An 18,911-nucleotide genomic window follows, 5' to 3' on the forward strand; every position below is an offset into this window, starting at 1 on the left:
TTTATAAATGTAAATTTCCCTTACAAGAGGATAACATCTACTGTTTCCAGAGCTTCTCCAGTCTGCTGTTTCTCAAAATAATCAGCTCAAAGTCACTAATATGCCAAAGAGGCATATTTTGTTTGGGGTGGCATATTCTGGTCTCCTACAATATGCAACAAATTAAAAGTAACTATCCCTAGTATATAATGAAGCTTTTGCAGATCAATAAGAGAAACTGGAGTAACTCGATGAAAAAAAAAAAAAAAAAAAGCAGGGCGCCTGGGTGGCTCAGTCGTTAAGCGTCTGCCTTCGGCTCAGGTCATGATCCTGGGGTCCTGGGATCGAGTCCCGCATCGGGCTCCCTGCTCAGCAGGAAGCCTGCCTCTCCCTCTCCCACTCCCCCTGCTTGTGTTCCTGCTCTAGCTATCTCTCTCTCTGTCAAATAAATAAATAAAATCTTTAAAAAAAAAAAAAACATGTTCAGGTAATGGCATTATTTCACATTACACTACAAAGGATTAAGAAGTAGATAGTATGAGGGGCGCCTGGGTGGCTCAGTTGTTAAGTGTCTGCCTTCTGCTCAGGTCATGATCCCAGGGTCCTGGGATAGAGCCCTGCATTGGGTTCCCTGCTAAGCGAGGAGCCTGCTTCTCCCTCTCCCACTCCCCTTGCTTGTGCTCCCTCTCTGTCTCTCTCTCTGTCAAATAAATAAATAAATCTAAAAAAAAAAAAGAAGTAGATAGTATGAAAGAAATAAAGGAAATGGAGGATGGATCCCAGAAGTTTCAACATTCATCTAGTAGGAGTTCCAGACAGAATAGAAGAGTGAAGAGAAGGCAATACTTGAAGAAATAATGTTCTAGAATTTTCTGAGCTGAAAAAAAGACATGAATCTTCAAACTGAAAAGAGCCACTAAATTCTAAGCATGATTAACACACACACACACACACACACACACACCCAGCGTCCCCCACCCACCGCCACAACCTAGAAATAAAATTTCTAGGTTAAAGATAAAATCCTAAAGGATAAGAAGAAAATCCTGAAAGGTCCCAGAGAGAAAAGAGAGAAAAATACAGTGGAGAAGTTCTTCAAAGAGCTGATGAGAAATAACTTTGAACCTGTATTTCTGTATCTAGCCAAGATAATCCAGATGAAAGGAAAAATATTTCAGAAAATTCATCACACACCTACCCCTTCTGAAAAGATTATTAGGGTATATGATCCAGCAGAAGAAAAAATGGATTAAGGAGCAACAAGTGGGTTCTAATAAGCAATGGGGAGAGGAAAAATAGTAGCATTCATGGAAAAGTCTAAATAAGTTTTGATTGTAAATTTTAAAAATCACAATCTTGAACTAAAATTCCAGGTAATATAAACATGGGAGATGAGGGGAGGGACAGGAAAGAAAAGAGAAGTTCTTCTGTTGTTTAAGGGATGAATGTAGATGCTAATTAATGGTAGAATGCTAGAATAGCTAAGAGCACTTGCCTTTCAGAGTGTGAACTCTGGAGCCAGACTGCACGGGTTCGAATTCTGACTCCTCAATTTACTAGCTGTGTGGCCTTGTGTAAGTCACATAATCTTCCTGTGCCTCAGTCTACTTAAGAGTAAACTGGGGAGGGGCGCCTGGGTGGCTCAGTTGGTTAAGCGACTGCCTTCGGCTCAGGTCATGATCCTGGAGTCCCTGGATCGAGTCCCGCATCGGGCTCCCTGCTCGGCAGGGAGTCTGCTTCTCCCTCTGACCCTCCCCCCTCTCATGTATTCGCTCTCTCTCATTCTCTCTCTCTCAAATAAATAAATAAAAATCTTTAAAAAAAAAAAAGAGTAAACTGGGGATAGTTATTGAACTCATTGGGCAGCTATGATGATTAAATGAGTTAATATATGTAAAGCACTTAAAATAGCACCTGTCATGTGGTAAGCGCTACATATATTCAGTTATTGTTGTTGTTGCTATAAGTAATGACTTAAAATGTCTGTTAAAACGTAAAGGCATATCTAGCTCTAGATGAAGATGGTGAACCAGCAATAGCTGTTGGCTTCCTTCCCCAAACCTAACCCCGCAGAAGCCACAGAAGAGGTGAGGAGGTGGTTAGGTTTCAGAACAGTTCCCAGCAACAAAACTCTTAATGGTTTGGTCCCCAGTGGGGGATGAGATGGCCCAGGGTGGGAAAAGGTCAGAGGCCACAGATGGAGGGTAAGGCTTTCTTTCTTTTTTTTTTTTTTTTTAGATTTTATTTATTTATTTGAGACAGAGAGAATGAGAGAGACAGAGAGCACACGAGAGGGGGGAGGGTCAGAGGGAGAAGCAGGCTCCCCGCCGAGCAGGGAGCCCGATGCGGGACTCGATCCCGGGACTCCAGGATCATGACCCGAGCCGAAGGCAGTCGCCTAACCAACTGAGCCACCCAGGCGCCCCGGAGGGTAAGGCTTTCTAACTGTGTCCTTTTGTCTCCTTATATTTTCTGGAAGGTTCATCACCTGTCCTGTAAACACCACAGAGCAAAAAAGTGGCAGGGTGCCTCAGTGCCAGTCTGAGGTGGCATGGTCACACTGAGGCGTAGTGGGGTGGGAAAGCTCATAGAAAATGTGCCGATAGGCTGGCCAGCAATTAGGCATTCTTCCCATCACCCTCTGGGCTAGGGAACTACAACAAATGATACCCCCACCCCTGAAGCCTCTCCACATTCTCAGATGGTGCTAAGGCAGAGGTCCTGGAAGCATCTTTGGGGAGTCACAGGCTGGGAGGGCAAAGAAGGATTGGTTGAGCCCAGAGGGCAGCTCTAGAAGTTCTCTACCCTAAGACATGCCAACCTCCAAACCCTCAAACTCACAAGGAGTGTCCAGGCTACACATCTTCCCAGGAAGTTATATAGAACTGTTACCCAAGGGGCACCTGGGTGGCTCAGTCGGTTGAGTGTCTGCCTTCGGCTCGGGTCATGATCCCGGGGTCCTGGGATCGGGGGTCCCATGTTGGGGCCCTGCTCAGTGGGGAGTCTGCTTCTCCCTCTCCCTCTGCCCCTTCCCCCCATCCTCATGTTCTCTCTCTCTAATAAATAAATAAAATCTTAAAAAAAAGAACTGTTACCTGAAAATAGGTTTGCTTTTTAGTAGGAGTCAAGCCAAAAGACAAAACCAAGCCAACGAATAGGAAAAGGAAGGGTTTTACTTGCAGCAGGTAAAGGAGAACACCTGAGATGTTTCCCAAAGCAGAGTCCCCGAACAGCAAAACCATGTTAGTTTTAAGCTAAGAGTGCATGAATATTTATGAAGGGGCTTGCACAATGGGGAATACAGCATGGAATTGGGGCAAAAGTCATCTTAAGGTCAGGTGTGAACAGGCCCAGGTCAAAGTCATGGGGGCCCTGCAAGGGCCAACATCATTGGTTCTCTGGCTCCAGATGGTCCAGTATCTGAGTGCTTAAAGGGGTTTAGATCCTGCAAAGATAACTCAATGTGTGTCAGGTTGATGTGGGGAACAAAGGCAAAAGAAATATAGAAAAAAAGTAAACTTCTTACAGCTTACAGTCCATTGACAATACTTGGGACAGGCAGAGTGACCTTCCTCAAGGAGCTGGACTGCTTCAATGTTAATATTTTGCTAGAGGCAAAAGGCAACCTTAGCTTGACTTTAGCCAGACCTCCAGGATCCTGTAAGTCTTCTTTAACATATAAAAATCCCTTTGGAAACTTCCTTTATCTCTGCCACCACCCCCTTCCTGCCCAAGATCTATGTTAGCAATCATCCTCCAAACCTATGGCCCACTGATATACATCTGAAGGGTCTCGGGACTAAGGTGGTACTAGACAGTAGTAAATGACCTTATCTTCAACAGCTAACCCCTCAAGGTCCTGGAAACCTTGCATCCAAATTCCTTAGAGACTATGGCAAACTCCCTCCCAACTTGAAAGTATATAATCAGTCACCCCATCACAACCCCAGTGCAGCTCCTTCTGCCCACGGGTCCTGTCCCTGTGCTCTAATAAAACCACCTTTTTTTCTTTTTTTTGCATTGAAGACATCTCAAAAATTCTTTCTTGACCATTCGCTCCTGGACCCCAACATTTCACATTAAGGTCAGTCTTTAGTTTTGAATATGATTAGGTTATCTCCTGGCCTGATAGTGACTGTTTGTTCTTACTTTTTTTACAGAATGGCTGGGGGCCTAAAATAACTTTTCTTATGTCAAGAAAGCTATGTCTGTCTTTAGTTTTCTGGGGACCCCAACTCTTTCTGCTTACAGAACTATTGGCAATACTGGATATTAATTGCTCAAATAAATAATTCAGTGGGATAGGTTGGATATTAAAACAGATGCATTTGAAAAGGCACGAAAAGTGATCAGGAATTGATAGAAATGGAGTAAATGAAAGAAAAGCTAATTAATAGGGAGGATAGAAATATAAATGTCAAAACCCATCTAATAGTAGCCTCGTAAGGAGGGAATGCTTAAAATAATAATGAGTGAGAAGATTTCAGACTTAGACAACTTCAGATTTTAAGGGATCATAGGTGCTGAGCAGAATAAATAAGACACGCACATATATACACTCCCCTTGACCCAGTGAAATGTCAGATTATGGAAGATAACGAAAAATGATTTTATTTTTTTAAAGATTTTTATTTGTGAGTAATTTCTACACCCAACGTGGGGCTCGAACTCACAACCCCGAGGTCAAGGGTCACACGCTTCACCGACTGACCCAGCCAGGCGCCCCTGAAAAATTATTATTTTTATTTTATTTATTTATTTTTTAAATTATTTTTAAAACATCTAGAGAGAAATATCAGTTCACTTACAAAGGAAAATAATTTAACTGACATCAGATGTCTCAAACACCACACAGGAGGCAAGCCGACAAGGGTGTGATAATAACTCGAAAGTGTTGAAAGAAAGGAACTTTTATATAAGGTGGAATAAAAACAGTTTCAGGCATACAGGGTCTCAGAAGGTTTAAGACAGAGAGAAACCACAAGCCATAAAGGCAACAAGACAAGCAGGAAAATTAATGTGTGAGGAAGGAGAAGTTTTGCACATTGCTGAGCAAGAACCTGCTTTAACCGTTCACCACTGGTAAGACATAAAGGTTTCCCTTCGGCCACCAAGGGTGAGTATTCTATTGAACTTTTAAATTCATTCTATTGTAATTCTGATGATTGCTTTCCTTTGCACCTTACTACGGATTTACAGAATATTTAGGCAGCAACAAACTCCCAGAGAAAGGCAGAAATGGCAGTGGAGATCATTTTTAAAAAAGATTTATTTATCTATTTTAGAGAGAGCACGCAGGTGCCCACAAGTGGGTGGGGGGGGGGAGGTGAAGAGGGAGAGGATCTTCAAGCGGCCTCTCGCTGAGCACAGAGCCTGGCTCGGGGCTCAATCCCATAGCCTATGAGAACTTGACCTGAGCCGAAATCAAGAGCTGGTGGCTCAACCGACTGAGCCACCCAGGTGCCCCGGTAGTGGAGATCATTTAAAAATGGTAGTGTCACTATAGAAGAATAACCAAAGAGGAACACTGTTAGGGTAAATAAGCACAAGAGAGAATTTTCCCGGTTGCCCAAAAAGGAAAGAGACTTCCCCTCCTGCACTTTTCTTCAAGGTTTCCTCGAGAAACCTAGGATTTGTGAATCCTTCTCTGCCCCTTTGATATGTATGTCCATCTTTTTAAGACCTAAATAAGTCTGTTGCCAGCCTATAACCCTGGAATGCCTTTCTTAAGAGTATTGGAGTCATCTCTTTGAAATGTGGATCTCAACGAAGATAAGCACCCAGTTCCCTGTCACCTGCGAGTTTAGCCTAAGCACCTGGCTCCAAGCTATAAGCACCCGCTTATCACGGAGATAAGAGTTTAATCTTTCCTCCGGATAAAGGCAATTAGCTAGCACAGATGACTATTATTACAACTACCTGCTGAACTTAGGACTTGCCTGGGAGTATTTAGCTCTCACCGTTGGATGCCACCGTAAAGCCAGGCCAATGAGCTGCAATGCCTGGCCTTTTTGGCTCCTCCCATCACTTCTGGATTGTATGAAACTGCATCTTAGAGTGTGCAGTCTGGCTTCCCAAACAGCTGCCGAAGGGGTCAAGTGATGCAATCTAGAAATGTGGGGAGTTAATGCCTGTGGGGTGCATTTTGATCAATAAAAAAAAAGAACTGGGAGTGAGTTAGGCAGGTAAATTCTCTCCTCCCTCCCTCTCCTCATGCACTGTTCTGAGCTGGATTTCTCTGTGTCATCTGTCTGGAGACGTCCTATATGCCCCAAAGTCTGTTTCTTTTGGGGATCTGAGCTTGAACAATGGTCATTCGAACTCGTGAAGCCAATGTTAAGTGTTGATTCGGGACAACCCAAGTCTGAGCAGAGTAAAATTGTCCCAAGATAAAAAGGGCAAATATTAGGATTGGGGATAGATGGAAGTGATGCAGGCTGGCTGGGTCCAGGAACCTAGAGGGGGCCCCCCAGAACCAGCTAAGAAGGTCCTTGACTTCACACAGGAATAGAAATGAAGAATTGAAGAGGAAATGAGAGCAGAGTTTGTTGAACAGTGTAAGTGATAGAGTACAGCAGGTGGAGTGTCTGGGAGACTAGAAAGGAGAGGAGAGAGAGACTCGTCTTTGCTTGAGGTCTGAAGTTTTTCTTTTCTTTTCTTTTTTTTTAAGGAGGAGATTTTAGGGCCCCTGGGTGGCTCAGTTGGTTAAGAGACTGCCTTTGGCTCGGGTCATGATTTCGGAGTCCTGGAATCGAGTCCCAGCATCGGGGCTCCCAGCTCAGTGGGGAGTCTGCTTCTCCCTTTGCCCCTCCCCCCTCTCATGCTCTCTCTCTCTCTCAAATAAATAAAATTTTTAAAAATATATAAAGGAGAAGATTTTATTTTTTTAAATTAAAAAAATTTTTTTTTTAAAGATTTTGTTTATTTGACAGAGAGACACAGCGAGAGAGGGAACACAAGCACGGGGAGTGGGAGAGGGAGAAGCAGCCTTCCCATGGACCGGGGAGCCTGATGTGGGGCTCGATCCCAGGACCCTGGGATCACAACCTGAGCCGAAGGCAGACGCTTAACGACTGAGCCACACAGGCGCCCCCATTTTTTTTTAAAGTAAATTCTACCCCCAGTGTGGGGCTCAAACTCAAGATCCTGAGACCAAGAGTTGCAAACCACACCAACTGAGCCAGCCAGGTGCCCCTGGGGTCTGAAGTTTTTATTGAGGATGGTGGTCTGGTATACATGTCCTCTCAGGCACTGAGGAACTGGTCAAAACAAGGACGAGTGCTCAGGTGTCCTCCATAAGTCACATAGGCCCTGGAGCCAGGAGTCTTAGTGTCGAGGTGTCTGGAGCCAGTGGTCTGGAAAACGTACATGATGATTTGCCCAGTCACTTCTAAGATGTTATCTATTATGCTGGAAGACTACAAAGAAATCATTAACTCCATGACCTTTAACAAGGAGGACATACACTATCTGTTCTATAAGTCGTGTGTAAGGTGGGGGTGTAGGTCCTAGCAAGAATAGAGGCAGCAGGGGCGCCTGGGTGGCTCAGTCGGTTGGGCATCTGCCTTCAGCTCAGGTCATGGTCCCAGGGTCCTGGGATAGAGCCCCGCATCGGGCTCCCTGCTCAGCAGGGAGTCTGCTTCTCCCTCTCCCACTCCCCCTGCTTGTGTTTTCTCTCTTGCTGTGTCTCTGTCAAATAAATAAAATCTTAAAAAAAAAAAGGAATAGAGGCAGCAATAAAGCAGTCTTTCATGGGGTCCCTTCAGTTTCTCTGTCTTAGAAGGAATAAAATAACTGAAAGAGGACTTCAGCGGCATCTACTTTGACCTCAAACTTTTTTTTTTTTAAAGATTATTTATTTATTTATTAGAGAGTGAGCAGGAGAGAAACAGCATGAGAGGGGAGAGGGTCAGAGGGAGAAGCAGGATCCCCACTGAGCCGGGAGCCCGATGTGGGACTCGATCCCAGGACCCTGGGATCATGACCTGAGCTGAAGGCAGTCGCTTAACCAACTGAGCCACCCAAGCGCCCGACCTCAAACTTTCTAGTTGGGTTCTTCTTTCCAGTTTGTCTCTTGGCTCAGGTCGAAGACCCCAGGGCAAAGCATCCCCAGACAAGTACCCCCTCAAGCAAGAAGGACTGCCCTGAGCCAGGAAGACCCTCACGTGTGACTGACCCCAAGACAATGATCCCTTTGACCAACTTCACGGCCTACCTGCACTTACCCACCCAACTTTACCCCACACTTTCCGTATATAAACCTGGAAGTGTTCTCTGGCACTTTGGAGGCAATCTTTGAGACACTAGTCCGCGGTATTCCCGGTGATATAAATTCCTTTATTTCACCACCACTTGGTCCTTTGCCATTGGATTTTGTCAGTGGTGAGTGGCCAAACCTGGGCTGTTTGGGACTCCCCCCCCCGCCACCGGAGCCAGGTGCTCTTGCTCTCCTACACCCCAGCTACAGAACCAGTAGTCGAATAGCTTAAGGGTGATATTTTGGGGGAGAAAAGGTGGTTTAAGTGATTTTTGCAATGAACTGCTCAGCTCTGTAAAATACATACTTCCTTCACCCCCATCAGTCTTCTCTGTGAAATCTGCAATAGATTGCCCTTTTAGAATGATATTGCCTTGCGAAAGGAATTTTCTTTTCAGAGAATAAAGCAGATGGAGTCCTGTGCTAGCCTGGGTGCAAGGGAGCCTCCAGAGAGAGCCTGGGGCAGGAGCAGGTCTCAGAGGACATCAGCCTGCCGTGTGAAGAAGCCCAGGCTGGCCTGTTTGAGGATTAGACCACAGGAAGCAAAGATGCATGCTGGTGGAGGCCCCTACCAGCCTGCTAGCTGACTTTAATTGTATGAGTGATCCCAGGCAAGACCAGCAAAAGAACTCCCTGGCCCACCCCAAGAGCTGACCCATAAAATCGGGAGCAAATAAAATGTTTGTTGTTATAAGCCAAACAAAACAAACCAAACCCCCAAAAAACTACACCCCCAAAGGGACCTGCACATAGCCAGGTTACAAAATACTATAGACAATAATTTATTTTTAGTAGGCTCCATGCCCAATGTGGGGCTTCAACTCACGACCCTGAGATTTAGAGTTGCATGCTCTACCCACTGAGCCAGCCAGGGGCCCCTTATATACAATAACTGATGGGTTTCTGTATGCCAAGAAGAACCATTTAGAGAATAAAATGGAGGAAAATCACATTCATATAGTGACAAAAATATATAACATATCTAAAAACAGATGATTGGAGGAGGATGGCAATTAGAGCCTGAACGTCTATCTCCCATCCCACCCAAGATTCTATTGGTTTGGGAAGAAAAGTGTTTTTAAGGATAAATTCTTTTTTAAATTTTTAAAAATTATTTTTATTATTTTTTAAAAGATTTTATTTGTCAGAGAGAGAGAGAGGGAGAGCACGAACAGGGGAGCGGCAGGCAGAGGGAGAAGCAGGCTCCCCCCTGAGCAAGGAGCCCAATGCGGGGCTTGATCCCAGGACCCAGGGATCATGACCTGAGCTGAAGGCAGACACTTCACCGACTGAGGCCCCCAGGCGCCCCGTCTCACAGACTTCTAAATGGACCATCCCAGCCCCTGACCCTGGAGATCTTACAGAGAACAACAGCCAAGGTGTCCAACCGGCACCCACCCCGGGACTGGGGTGTACAGTGTCCGTCAAAACGAAAACTGAGGGCGCCTGGGTGGCTCAGTCGTTAAGCATCTGCCTTCGGCTCAGGTCATGATCCCAGGGTCCTGGGATCGAGCCCCGCATCGGGCTCCCTGCTCCACGGGAAGCCTGCTTCTCCTTCTCCCACTCCCCCTGCTTGTGTTCCCTCTCTCGCGCTCTCTCTCTGTCAAATAAATAAATAAAATCTTAAACAAACAAACAAAAAAAACAAACGAAAACTGAAAACATCCCCCATTAGAATGTCAGCTCCACATGAGCTGGGACATTTGTCTGTCATGTTCCCTGTTTTTCCAGCACCTAGAGCAGCTCGGTGCACAGGACATGTTCAGTAGGTGTTTATTGAATGAATGAACCCTTTGACATGACAATTGCACTTCTAAGACTGTGTGCTAAAGAAACACTCACACATATGTACAGGGCTCTGTGCCCAAGAACGAGAGGAGCAAACAACTGAGAGAAACTTGTAAATGTTTATTAATTATCGATGACTGCTGCAACGTAAATGAATAATGGGGGTTTGCAGCATGGAGCACCTGCTGAATGAGAACAAAATGAGGGGTACTTGTCCAAGATGTGCAGGCAATGGGGAAAAGCAGGTGGGAGATACTTACAGTGGTACCACGTGTGTGTGTAAATGCAGAGAAAAACACGTGGAATCAAACACCCAGAACTGCCCTCCAGCAATCACATCAGGGGAGGAGGGTCGTGCCGTTCTGGGCAGAGAATACCCAACAATACTTATTTTCTAAGGTTAAGTGCATGGATAAACAGAAAGAAATATGCATTAAGTATATGTCTTGTTCATTAACAAAACTCTAATATCTAACAATATTTGTCACAGAGTAAGAAAAACTTTTCACTACTGTGAACTCGCTCTTTTACTCGCTATACACCTGATGGCTAGGAGTTCACAGCCATGCCCATGTTCGTGAAAGGCCACTTCGTGAAAGGCTTCTTATCATGGGCACTTGTCACATCCCTGAGGTTGAGGCAAGGAAAGAGAAGGAACGTGAGTGGCAGTGAGCTCCGATTGCCAGATAAATCAACACCAAATTCTTCCTCCGGGCTTGCAGGACCCCGAGCACTCGGATTCTGCCCTACCTCATGATCTACAAGCACCTCTCACTGCTCCTCAAACAGAACCTTATGCTCAGGCCACAGTGACTCCCTTACCTGTCCTATGAGTTTCTAGGCTAGAGGAAGATGCGGCCTATACATCACGGGATTTGGGAGCCCACAGCATTCTAGGTAGGGAGGATCCCCGGCTATACAGAGCAGGGAGCACAAAGAGCGTGGGAAACCTCATCATTTAGCCTCAATGCTGCACCTCAAGGGACTAGGAGAAAGGAATGATTTGGGGAGCAAGCGACAACACAGTACCATAACAGAAAAGCACATTTTGCAGAGGGGTGCGGGTGTGGACCGCGAAGGGTCACTTACAGAGTTAGTCATCTTCCTCGGGATCACTGATCTCTTCATACACTATTAGGTTCTTTCTTTCCCGCAGTCTGTAGGCCCAAATACTATTCATCCCTCTCCTGGGTCCTATGATGGAGAAGAGTTGGTAAATGGGGGATGGATGGGCTGGGGAGGGTTAGTCTCTGTTTTGTCAGATAAGGAGATGCCTCTTCCCTCCCGAGTGCCCACAGGCATTCAACATAGTCTGTTTTTCACATCTTCTGGCTCAGAGAGGCTGAGATGTAGACCTTCACCAATACACGCCAAATGCCAGTTAGAAGTTTAGCTTCTGGCTCCTCCCATTGTCAGGTTTAGATTCCCAACCTCTTTACTTACCAGAACATCCATTCAGACCTTCTTTCATTCAGCCTATGTTTGTTAAGGGTATACTGTATGTCAGGCATTGAGCTGAGGGCTGGGGATACAACTGTGAGTAAGATACGTTCCCAGGTTATCACAGATGGAATTACTTGACCACCTTCCATGTTGTACAGGCTTTCTAGATTTAACGCCTTTGAACAATTTGTGAACCAAGATTATTTCCATTTTATGGACTAGGAACCTGGAGTTCAGAGAATTCAGAAGACTTGCCTAGAATCACCTGGCTTTTATATCAATGACAATTCAAGTCTTTGACTCTGGAAGTCATGTTCTAACATCTCAGCTGGAGCTGGGCGAGCTCCTCAGTCAGGTCTGGCCCCAAGCCTGTCCATGATCCATCCCCCATACCTAGACCACATACTTGAACATAGCCAGGAAAGACAGAATAATTGTTCCCACATAGCTACCTCTTACCTGGTATCTTCTTTTATTTTTTTTTTAAGATTTTTTAAATTTATTTCTTAGACAGAGAGACAGCGAGAGAGGGAACACAAGCAGGGGGAGTGGGAGAGGGAGAAGCAGACTCCCCGCTGAGCAGGGAGCCCGATGCGGGACTCGATCCCGGGACTCCAGGATCATGACCTGAGCCGAAGGCACACGCTTAACCGACTGAGCCACCCAGGTGCCCCTTACCTGGTATGTTCTCGCTCTGTTGACCAGAGGTACTTGCTTTTCCTGGGGGGCACAGCTCTTTCTGAGCCTGCTCAGGGCCAGGTGTTATTGGTATTGGTTCTGAATCACTTTCTTCCTTTATTGGTTTCTTGAGCATCACCTTTTTAATGTGAAGGTCACATATAAACAGTATCAGTGGCATTTCTCTAGTGCTTTAGAGCTTACAAAGTGTCTTCACATGCACACCTTGGTTAATGGCCTCAACAACTCTGGGAGATCATTATGTCCCCTGTACCTAAATTATGAAGAAGGTTAGAACAAAAAGGAATGGCTTAAATGAAGGGTGTTTCCAGGACTAGAACGTTTGTCTTCACCCATTCTTGCAAACAGCAAAATGCTCCACGTAAGTGGAGTGTGGTATACAGAAAATTTGGGGAAGAGTAGCATTCTAAGAATCCATGTGGTCTCTGGAAGAAAGGAGGGGCTTCTATAAAATATAAGGGCTCGCATATAAGCTAGTAGAGAGCTACTGGGAGAATAAAGGTAAAAATTCACAGGGGGACAGAACACTCCTGGAAAATGTTATAGGGGAGATGAGCACAGGGGAGAGGAAAGGAATGGTTCACAGCAATTAATATAGACAGCAAAGAAAGCAGCACCAGATGTCACATTCTGTCCTACCTTGGCAAGAACGGTTAATGGGGAGTTAGGCAAGATGGTTCCCCGTACCAATTTTGCTTGCGTCATGGTGCGTCACTGACCAACAATCTTAAGCTACTTTTCCTTCAGCTCCCTCATTTAGGAAACAGTGAACAAGAAAAGTAAAAGAAGCTAAGGGAAAGTACTTTCTGAGCTTGCAAACACTTTTCAATGTGGTAATAATGAAAATGAATACTTTCTCTTATGACTCTTCTTTGAATTGTCTCAAAGGTCCCCACACTGGCAATCCAACTCCCCGGGGCCTTGACCCTCTAAAGTAGAGTTTAATCTACAACTGCGGAATCACTTACTCAAGGAACAATTTGGGGCACCTCAGAGGGTCCCCCTGGGCCGGGATGGAGGCTTCAGAGATGCCTCAGGTGCAGACAAGGCCCCAAAGGAGCTCATAGCAGGGAGGGGCAGACAGCCCACCATTCTCAAGCCGGGAGAGACCGGCCCTGCCACAGAGCAGAGGGGAGCTGGTACTTTCTGTTTCGAGAGTGGGTGTCTAATTGGAAGCATCAGCAGCTTCTGTGGGGTAAAGCCCTTGCGGTGGCGGGGGCGGGGGGAGCCTCTGAACTTCATAAACACATGAAAAGTTTCATGAGCTGGGAAATCATTTGGGGCTTTTCTTAAATTGTCCTGTGATTCATTAACAGTGTTTAGCAAGAACAATAAACCTTTTAAAAAAAGAAATGTTTCAAATGTACAGATTACTATCACTGCCTCTGTGATCTCAGGCAAATTACTTAGAATTTCGGCACCACAATATCTTCATCTTTATGATTAGTTATTATTATTATTAATATCCTCATTATTATCTGGGAATAATGACAGGAAAATGTCATAGAGGTTTTCTGAAGGATTAAAGAAATTAATCCTTGTGAGTTGCTTAAAATATCTGACATCACTATGAAAACAAAAGTAGTATCAACTATCACAATTGTTCATTATTAAGCCATTGATGCTACATCAGGAATTGTGATAAAGAGATCAGGAAAGGGAGGCAGTGAGGGCTAGGCTATATTCAATATTCTCCCACTCTTACCGATATTCACATCCGTGGAGGGAGAAAGAGTCTCTGGTTCTTTAGATCTGGGAGATACTCACCTTCATTTGCTCTCGATCTTGCGCATCAGAAGGCCCCTGACGAGGTTCACCTGAAAGAAAGTGATAAACAGGAATTTTTCTTTGTTGGCAAATAGTCCCAAACTCCAGAGACTCCTGTAGTTATCTGCAGTATCTGCAGGAAAGGGTTATGAGTCCACTTATTGTCAAGGAGTTATTTTGAGACTGGTTTTTGAATTATCTTTAAGTCATGGTTTATACATTTATTTGTAGCACCAATTCGTAATTTTCCTTCTGATGATTTATAAAATGTGAACCAAACCCCATCACTGCCTCATCCTACTCTACTACATATTTCTTACCTTTCCCCCCAAAGAATTACACTGATTGAATTAATTAAATTAAATTGATTGCATTCACTTAAAAGGATGTGGCAACTAAAATCACTGTCCACGTAAACCAGGTAAACTTTATAGTATATGCCAATTATACTTCAACAAAGCTGTTAGGTGTATGAGGAATCATGGGTGATTTGGCCCACGGGTTCTGGAATATTTCCAGTATAAAGATACTCCTTTAGGAGGACGCCTGGGTGGCTCAGTCGGTTAAGCGTCTGCCTTCGGCTCAGGTCATGATCCCAGGGTCCTGGGATCGAGTCCCGCATCGGGCTCCCTGCTCTGCGGGGAGCCTGCTTCTCCCTCTGCCTCTGTCTCTCATGAATAAATAAATAAAATCTTAAAAAAAAAAAAAAGATACTCCTTTAGGGACACCTGGGTGGCTCAGTAGGTCAAGCGTCTGCCTTCGGCTCAGGTCATGGTCCCAGGGTCCGGGGATCGAGCCCCGCATCGCATCGGGTTCCCTGCTCAGCAGGGAGTCTGTTTCTCCCCCTGCCACTCCCCCTGCTTTGCGGGCGCTCTCTCTCTCTCTCTGACAAATAAATAAGTAAAATCTTTTAAAAAAAGGTACTCCTTTAGTGTCAAAAGCTTTGTAGATTCTCAAGAACTGGATTTTCAACCCTCTCAGCAATTTTGGGAGCTTGTAGAATCTGGCCTGTTTTCCTGGAGAGTCATAGGTCTATTGGGGACAGTTTGGCAATTCTGTCTCTGCTTACCGCTGTGCTGTCAGAGTAGAAAAGCAAGGGAATACACTTCATCCCCTTTATGGTGAGTACACAAACTGATCAAATACACAAAGATTTCTAGAATCTGCTACCCTTTTCACCATATGTTACCTCTGCTTACTGATAAGGAGAAAAGCTAATGTGCGGAGGATCACTTTCTCAAACCCTCTCTCAAGCTCAACACATAGAATCAGGTTTGCTGAGGAGCAAGAAGACTAGTTTAGGTAAGACATACGGAAATAGCTGTGTGTCATTTCATAATGCATTCATCGCTCTTTTTTTTTTTTAAGATTTTATTTATTTATTAGAAAGCGAGTGAGCGAGAAACAGCATGAGAGGGGAGAGGGTCAGTGGGAGAAGCAAGCTCCCCGCTGAGCCGGGAGCCGGATGTGGGACTCGATCCCAGGACTCCAGGATCATGACCTGAGCCGAAGGCAGTCGCTTAACCAACTGAGCCACCCAGGCGCCCCTCATCGCTCTCTCTTAAGATATTTATCCAACACCTATGCCTTATTATGAAATTGACTCTGGAAGTTTTTTTGTGGATTTACACTTTTTTGAATTTAAGTTTTACTTTTTTTTAAAGATTTTATTTATTTATTTAAGAGAGAGAGAGAGCACCAGCAAGCTCAAGCGGGGGGAGGGAGAGGGACAAGCAGACTCTGAGCTGAGCATGGAGCCCAATGTGGGGCTCGATCCCACGAGCCCGAGACCATGACCCGAGCTGAAATCAAGAGCCAGACACCCAACTGACTCAGCCACCCAGGCACCCCTACACTTTCTAATATTATTTATTTATTTGAGAGAGCGAGCGAGAGCACAGGCAAGGGGAGCAGCAGAGGGAGAGGGAGAAGCAGACTCCCCCCGGGGCAGGGAGCCCGACACAGGGCTCGATCCCAGGACCCCGGGACTAAGACCCAAACCAAAGGCAGACGCTCAACTGACTGAGCCACCCAGGCGCCCCATCCCTACACTTTTTAAAAAAAGTAATCACTATGCCCAACGTGGGGCTTGAACTCACGACCCCGAGATCAAGCGTCCTGTGCTCTACTGACAGTCAGCCAGGCGCTCCACATGGATTTACACTTCAATTAAATTTTTCTTAATTGTCCTGTGATTCATTAACAGTGTTTAGCAAGAACCATAACTCCTTTTAAAAAAGAAATGTTTCAAACGTACAGAAAATTATGGAGAATAATTTTGGAAACACATGCACATCTACCACTGAGTCTACTCAGAACTTCCCATTATCCCACAACCGCTTCAGATTGTTCTGAGATCTTTATTCAAAATATAACAAAACACTATAAACAAGTCACAGCTCAAGCCATCTGTGCAGTTCTCACTGATCCCTGACCTCCCTCCCTCTGCACTCCGGAATTTTTTTTTTAAGATTTTATTTTATTTGTTTGAGAGAGAGAGACACAGCAAAAGAAGGAACACAAGCAGGGGGAGTGGAGAGGGAGAAGCAGGCTTCCCGCCGAGCAGGGAGCCTGATGCGGGGCTCCATCCCAGGAACCTGGGATCATGACCTGAGCCGAAGGCAGAGCTTAACCGACTGAGCCACCCAGGCGCCCCTGCACTCCTGAATTTGATGGGTTTTATTCTCATTCAGGTTTTATACATTTACCATTTACTTCTTATCCATAAAAATATATCCTCTTGTTTTGCATGTTTTAGGATTTTATATGAATGGCCTCTGGCTCTACTTAACCTTCTACATCCAACTTTTCTCACTCAGCCAAGATGCTTTTGAGGGAACAAACTCCCGAGAATCCTTCCCAAGCACTTGGACCCCAAAGCAGTTGGGCTTCAGGAGACTCTCTCCAGGCCCTTCCTTCCACTCACCCTGATTCTTGCGGTCCTGACCTTCATCAGAATCATGCCCACTGGATTTCATGGCCCTCTTTTTAGGACACATGAAGGCTGGGAGGGTGGCCCTGAGACCTAGAAAGAAGCAAAATATTTGTTCCTTCAGAGACAGCTTGAGAGGACAGATGCAGGGTAGAATCCTGGGAGGCAGCGGGGACAGGCAAGCTCATCAGCTGGGGGACTCCAAACAAGGGTGACCAGAAGAGAAACGGGCAGGATCTAGGTCTGAGCCTCTTTGTGGCCACTCCAGGTCCTCAGCCCTGCACAGAATATAAAAGAGCAGAGTGCCTCAAAGCTGCCTTGGGATTTCTCCCTGCACAAAAGGAAGATGCAGGGCACTTACTGCAGCCTAGGAAGAAGCCATGGCATGTAAGGGACTGAGGGATGGTCATGTGTTCCCAGGTTTGTTTGCACCCAGAACTTTCTGTTACCTAGACCAGTCATGGTGTCATAGTTTCTCTTCATGTACACATAGGTGATTTTATCTGAGTATCCAAGTTTTGCCCATTCTTCCTTAGAGAAGTATTTGGAAATATCCTTGAAGGCCTAGGAAAAAAAAAAAAAAAGTCAGAGCAGCAACTCAGCTAAACATGCCTGATCTGCGGCAGGGGTCTCTTCCTCTGCCACAGGACCTCCATGTTGGATCTGTGAACTGGGGAGAATAATCCCTCTCCTCGTTAATGTCAAGGCTAACTGAGAGAACATGGGTAACATTCCCTACCCTTTCCCCAGGCATGCAGTAGATGCGTGATGCTGGTGGCATGCTCTTTCACCTTCCAGAATGGATTGAGAGTCACCAAATGCAGTGCAAGGTCATAAGACCAGTTGTTTCCAGAGATGCTAGGTGAGGACAGAGTGAAGGTGGGAAACTCCAGAGGCTCTGGATCTCCCCCTGACACTCTCCTTCTTTTCCCCAGTGCCTCTGACCTCGCCTCTTCAAGATCTAGTCCCTCTACAGTATCCCCTGAGCCATTCCCCTCCCCCCTCCAGATCACCTCACCTTGCATTTCTTCTCTGGTTTCTGGGTATCCTCCTTGGAGTTCTTTGAAAAGGAGCTGTCTTTATTCATGGCCCTGGGAATCGTTCGATCTCGAAAGGACGCAGCCTAATCTCTCCAACCACAAGGACAAAGGTCCTGAAAAAGGGAGACAGCACTGAGGGTAGGTCACATTCAGTCAATCACCTGGAATCAAGGTTCTACTTTTCCCCATCCTGGGCTTATCTGTCCCTGAGAAAGGACAAGGGTGGGGGGAGTCAAACAAACAGGGGGCAAGACGCCTGAGTGGCTCAGTCGGTTAAGAGTCTGCCTTCGGCTCGGGTCATGATCCCAGGGTCCTGGGACAGAGCCCTGCATCGGGCTCCCTGCTCAGCAGGAAGCCTGCTTCTCCCTCTACCTGCCGCTCCCCTTGCTTGTGCTCTTTCACTCTCTCTCTTTGACAAATAAATAAAATCTTTAAAAAACCAAAAACAAAAACAAGAATGCCTGGGTGGCTCAGTTGGTTAAGCGTCTGCCTTTGGCTCGGGTCATGATCCTGGGGTCCTGGGATCAAGCCCCGCATCAGGCTCCTTGTTCAGTGGGGAGCCTGCTTCTCCCTCTCCCTCTGCCCCCCCCTCATGCGCTCGCTCGCTTTCTCTGTCTCTGACAAATAAATAAATAAAATCTATTAAAAAAATTAAAACAAAACAAAAACAAACAGGGGGCCAGAGATCTATGAAAGAAAGTATTGATTAGGGATGACAGGTTTTCTGTAAGCATGATCAAAGCAACCTTAAGACTTTGAGAGGGAGTTGGCTACTGTTGTTAGTAGTTTGCTTGAAGTTTGGCTTATCCTGAAGGAAAGATATAAAGACGCTTGTTGAGGAAGCAGTGAAGTGAACATGTAGTTTTATGGAGGGGGAGGGGGTGTGTTTTGAGGCAGAAGAATGGGGAGGTAAGTCCCATAGATTATATGGTGTCTCTGACAGATGGGTTTGGGCTTTCAGGCGGAGGGATATGGGGTTTTGTTCTGTTGAAAAGAGCAAATGAGG

At 45.6% G+C, this 18,911-nt stretch overlaps 1 protein-coding gene across 1 annotated transcript in view; it reads right to left on the reverse strand.

The window, feature by feature from the left end:
- Window positions 1–16,615: 16,615 nt before the first annotated feature.
- LOC102743725 (protein SSXA1-like) overlaps window positions 16,616–18,911 on the reverse strand; it is a 3,249-nt gene continuing 953 nt past the window's right edge. Inside the window, exons 2-4 of the mRNA XM_031033639.2 lie at window positions 17,884–18,018; window positions 17,315–17,429; window positions 16,616–16,958 (exon numbers count right to left, since the gene is read on the reverse strand). Of these exons, the coding sequence (XP_030889499.2) occupies window positions 16,729–16,958; window positions 17,315–17,429; window positions 17,884–17,952 (414 nt within the window). The 5' untranslated portion in view covers window positions 17,953–18,018 and the 3' untranslated portion in view covers window positions 16,616–16,728. The remainder of the gene's footprint in view (window positions 16,959–17,314; window positions 17,430–17,883; window positions 18,019–18,911) is intronic.

This window comes from Leptonychotes weddellii, chromosome X (assembly GCF_054177405.1).
Source record: "Leptonychotes weddellii isolate Sample4059 chromosome X, ASM5417740v2, whole genome shotgun sequence".
Taxonomy (NCBI): Eukaryota; Metazoa; Chordata; class Mammalia; order Carnivora; family Phocidae; genus Leptonychotes; species Leptonychotes weddellii.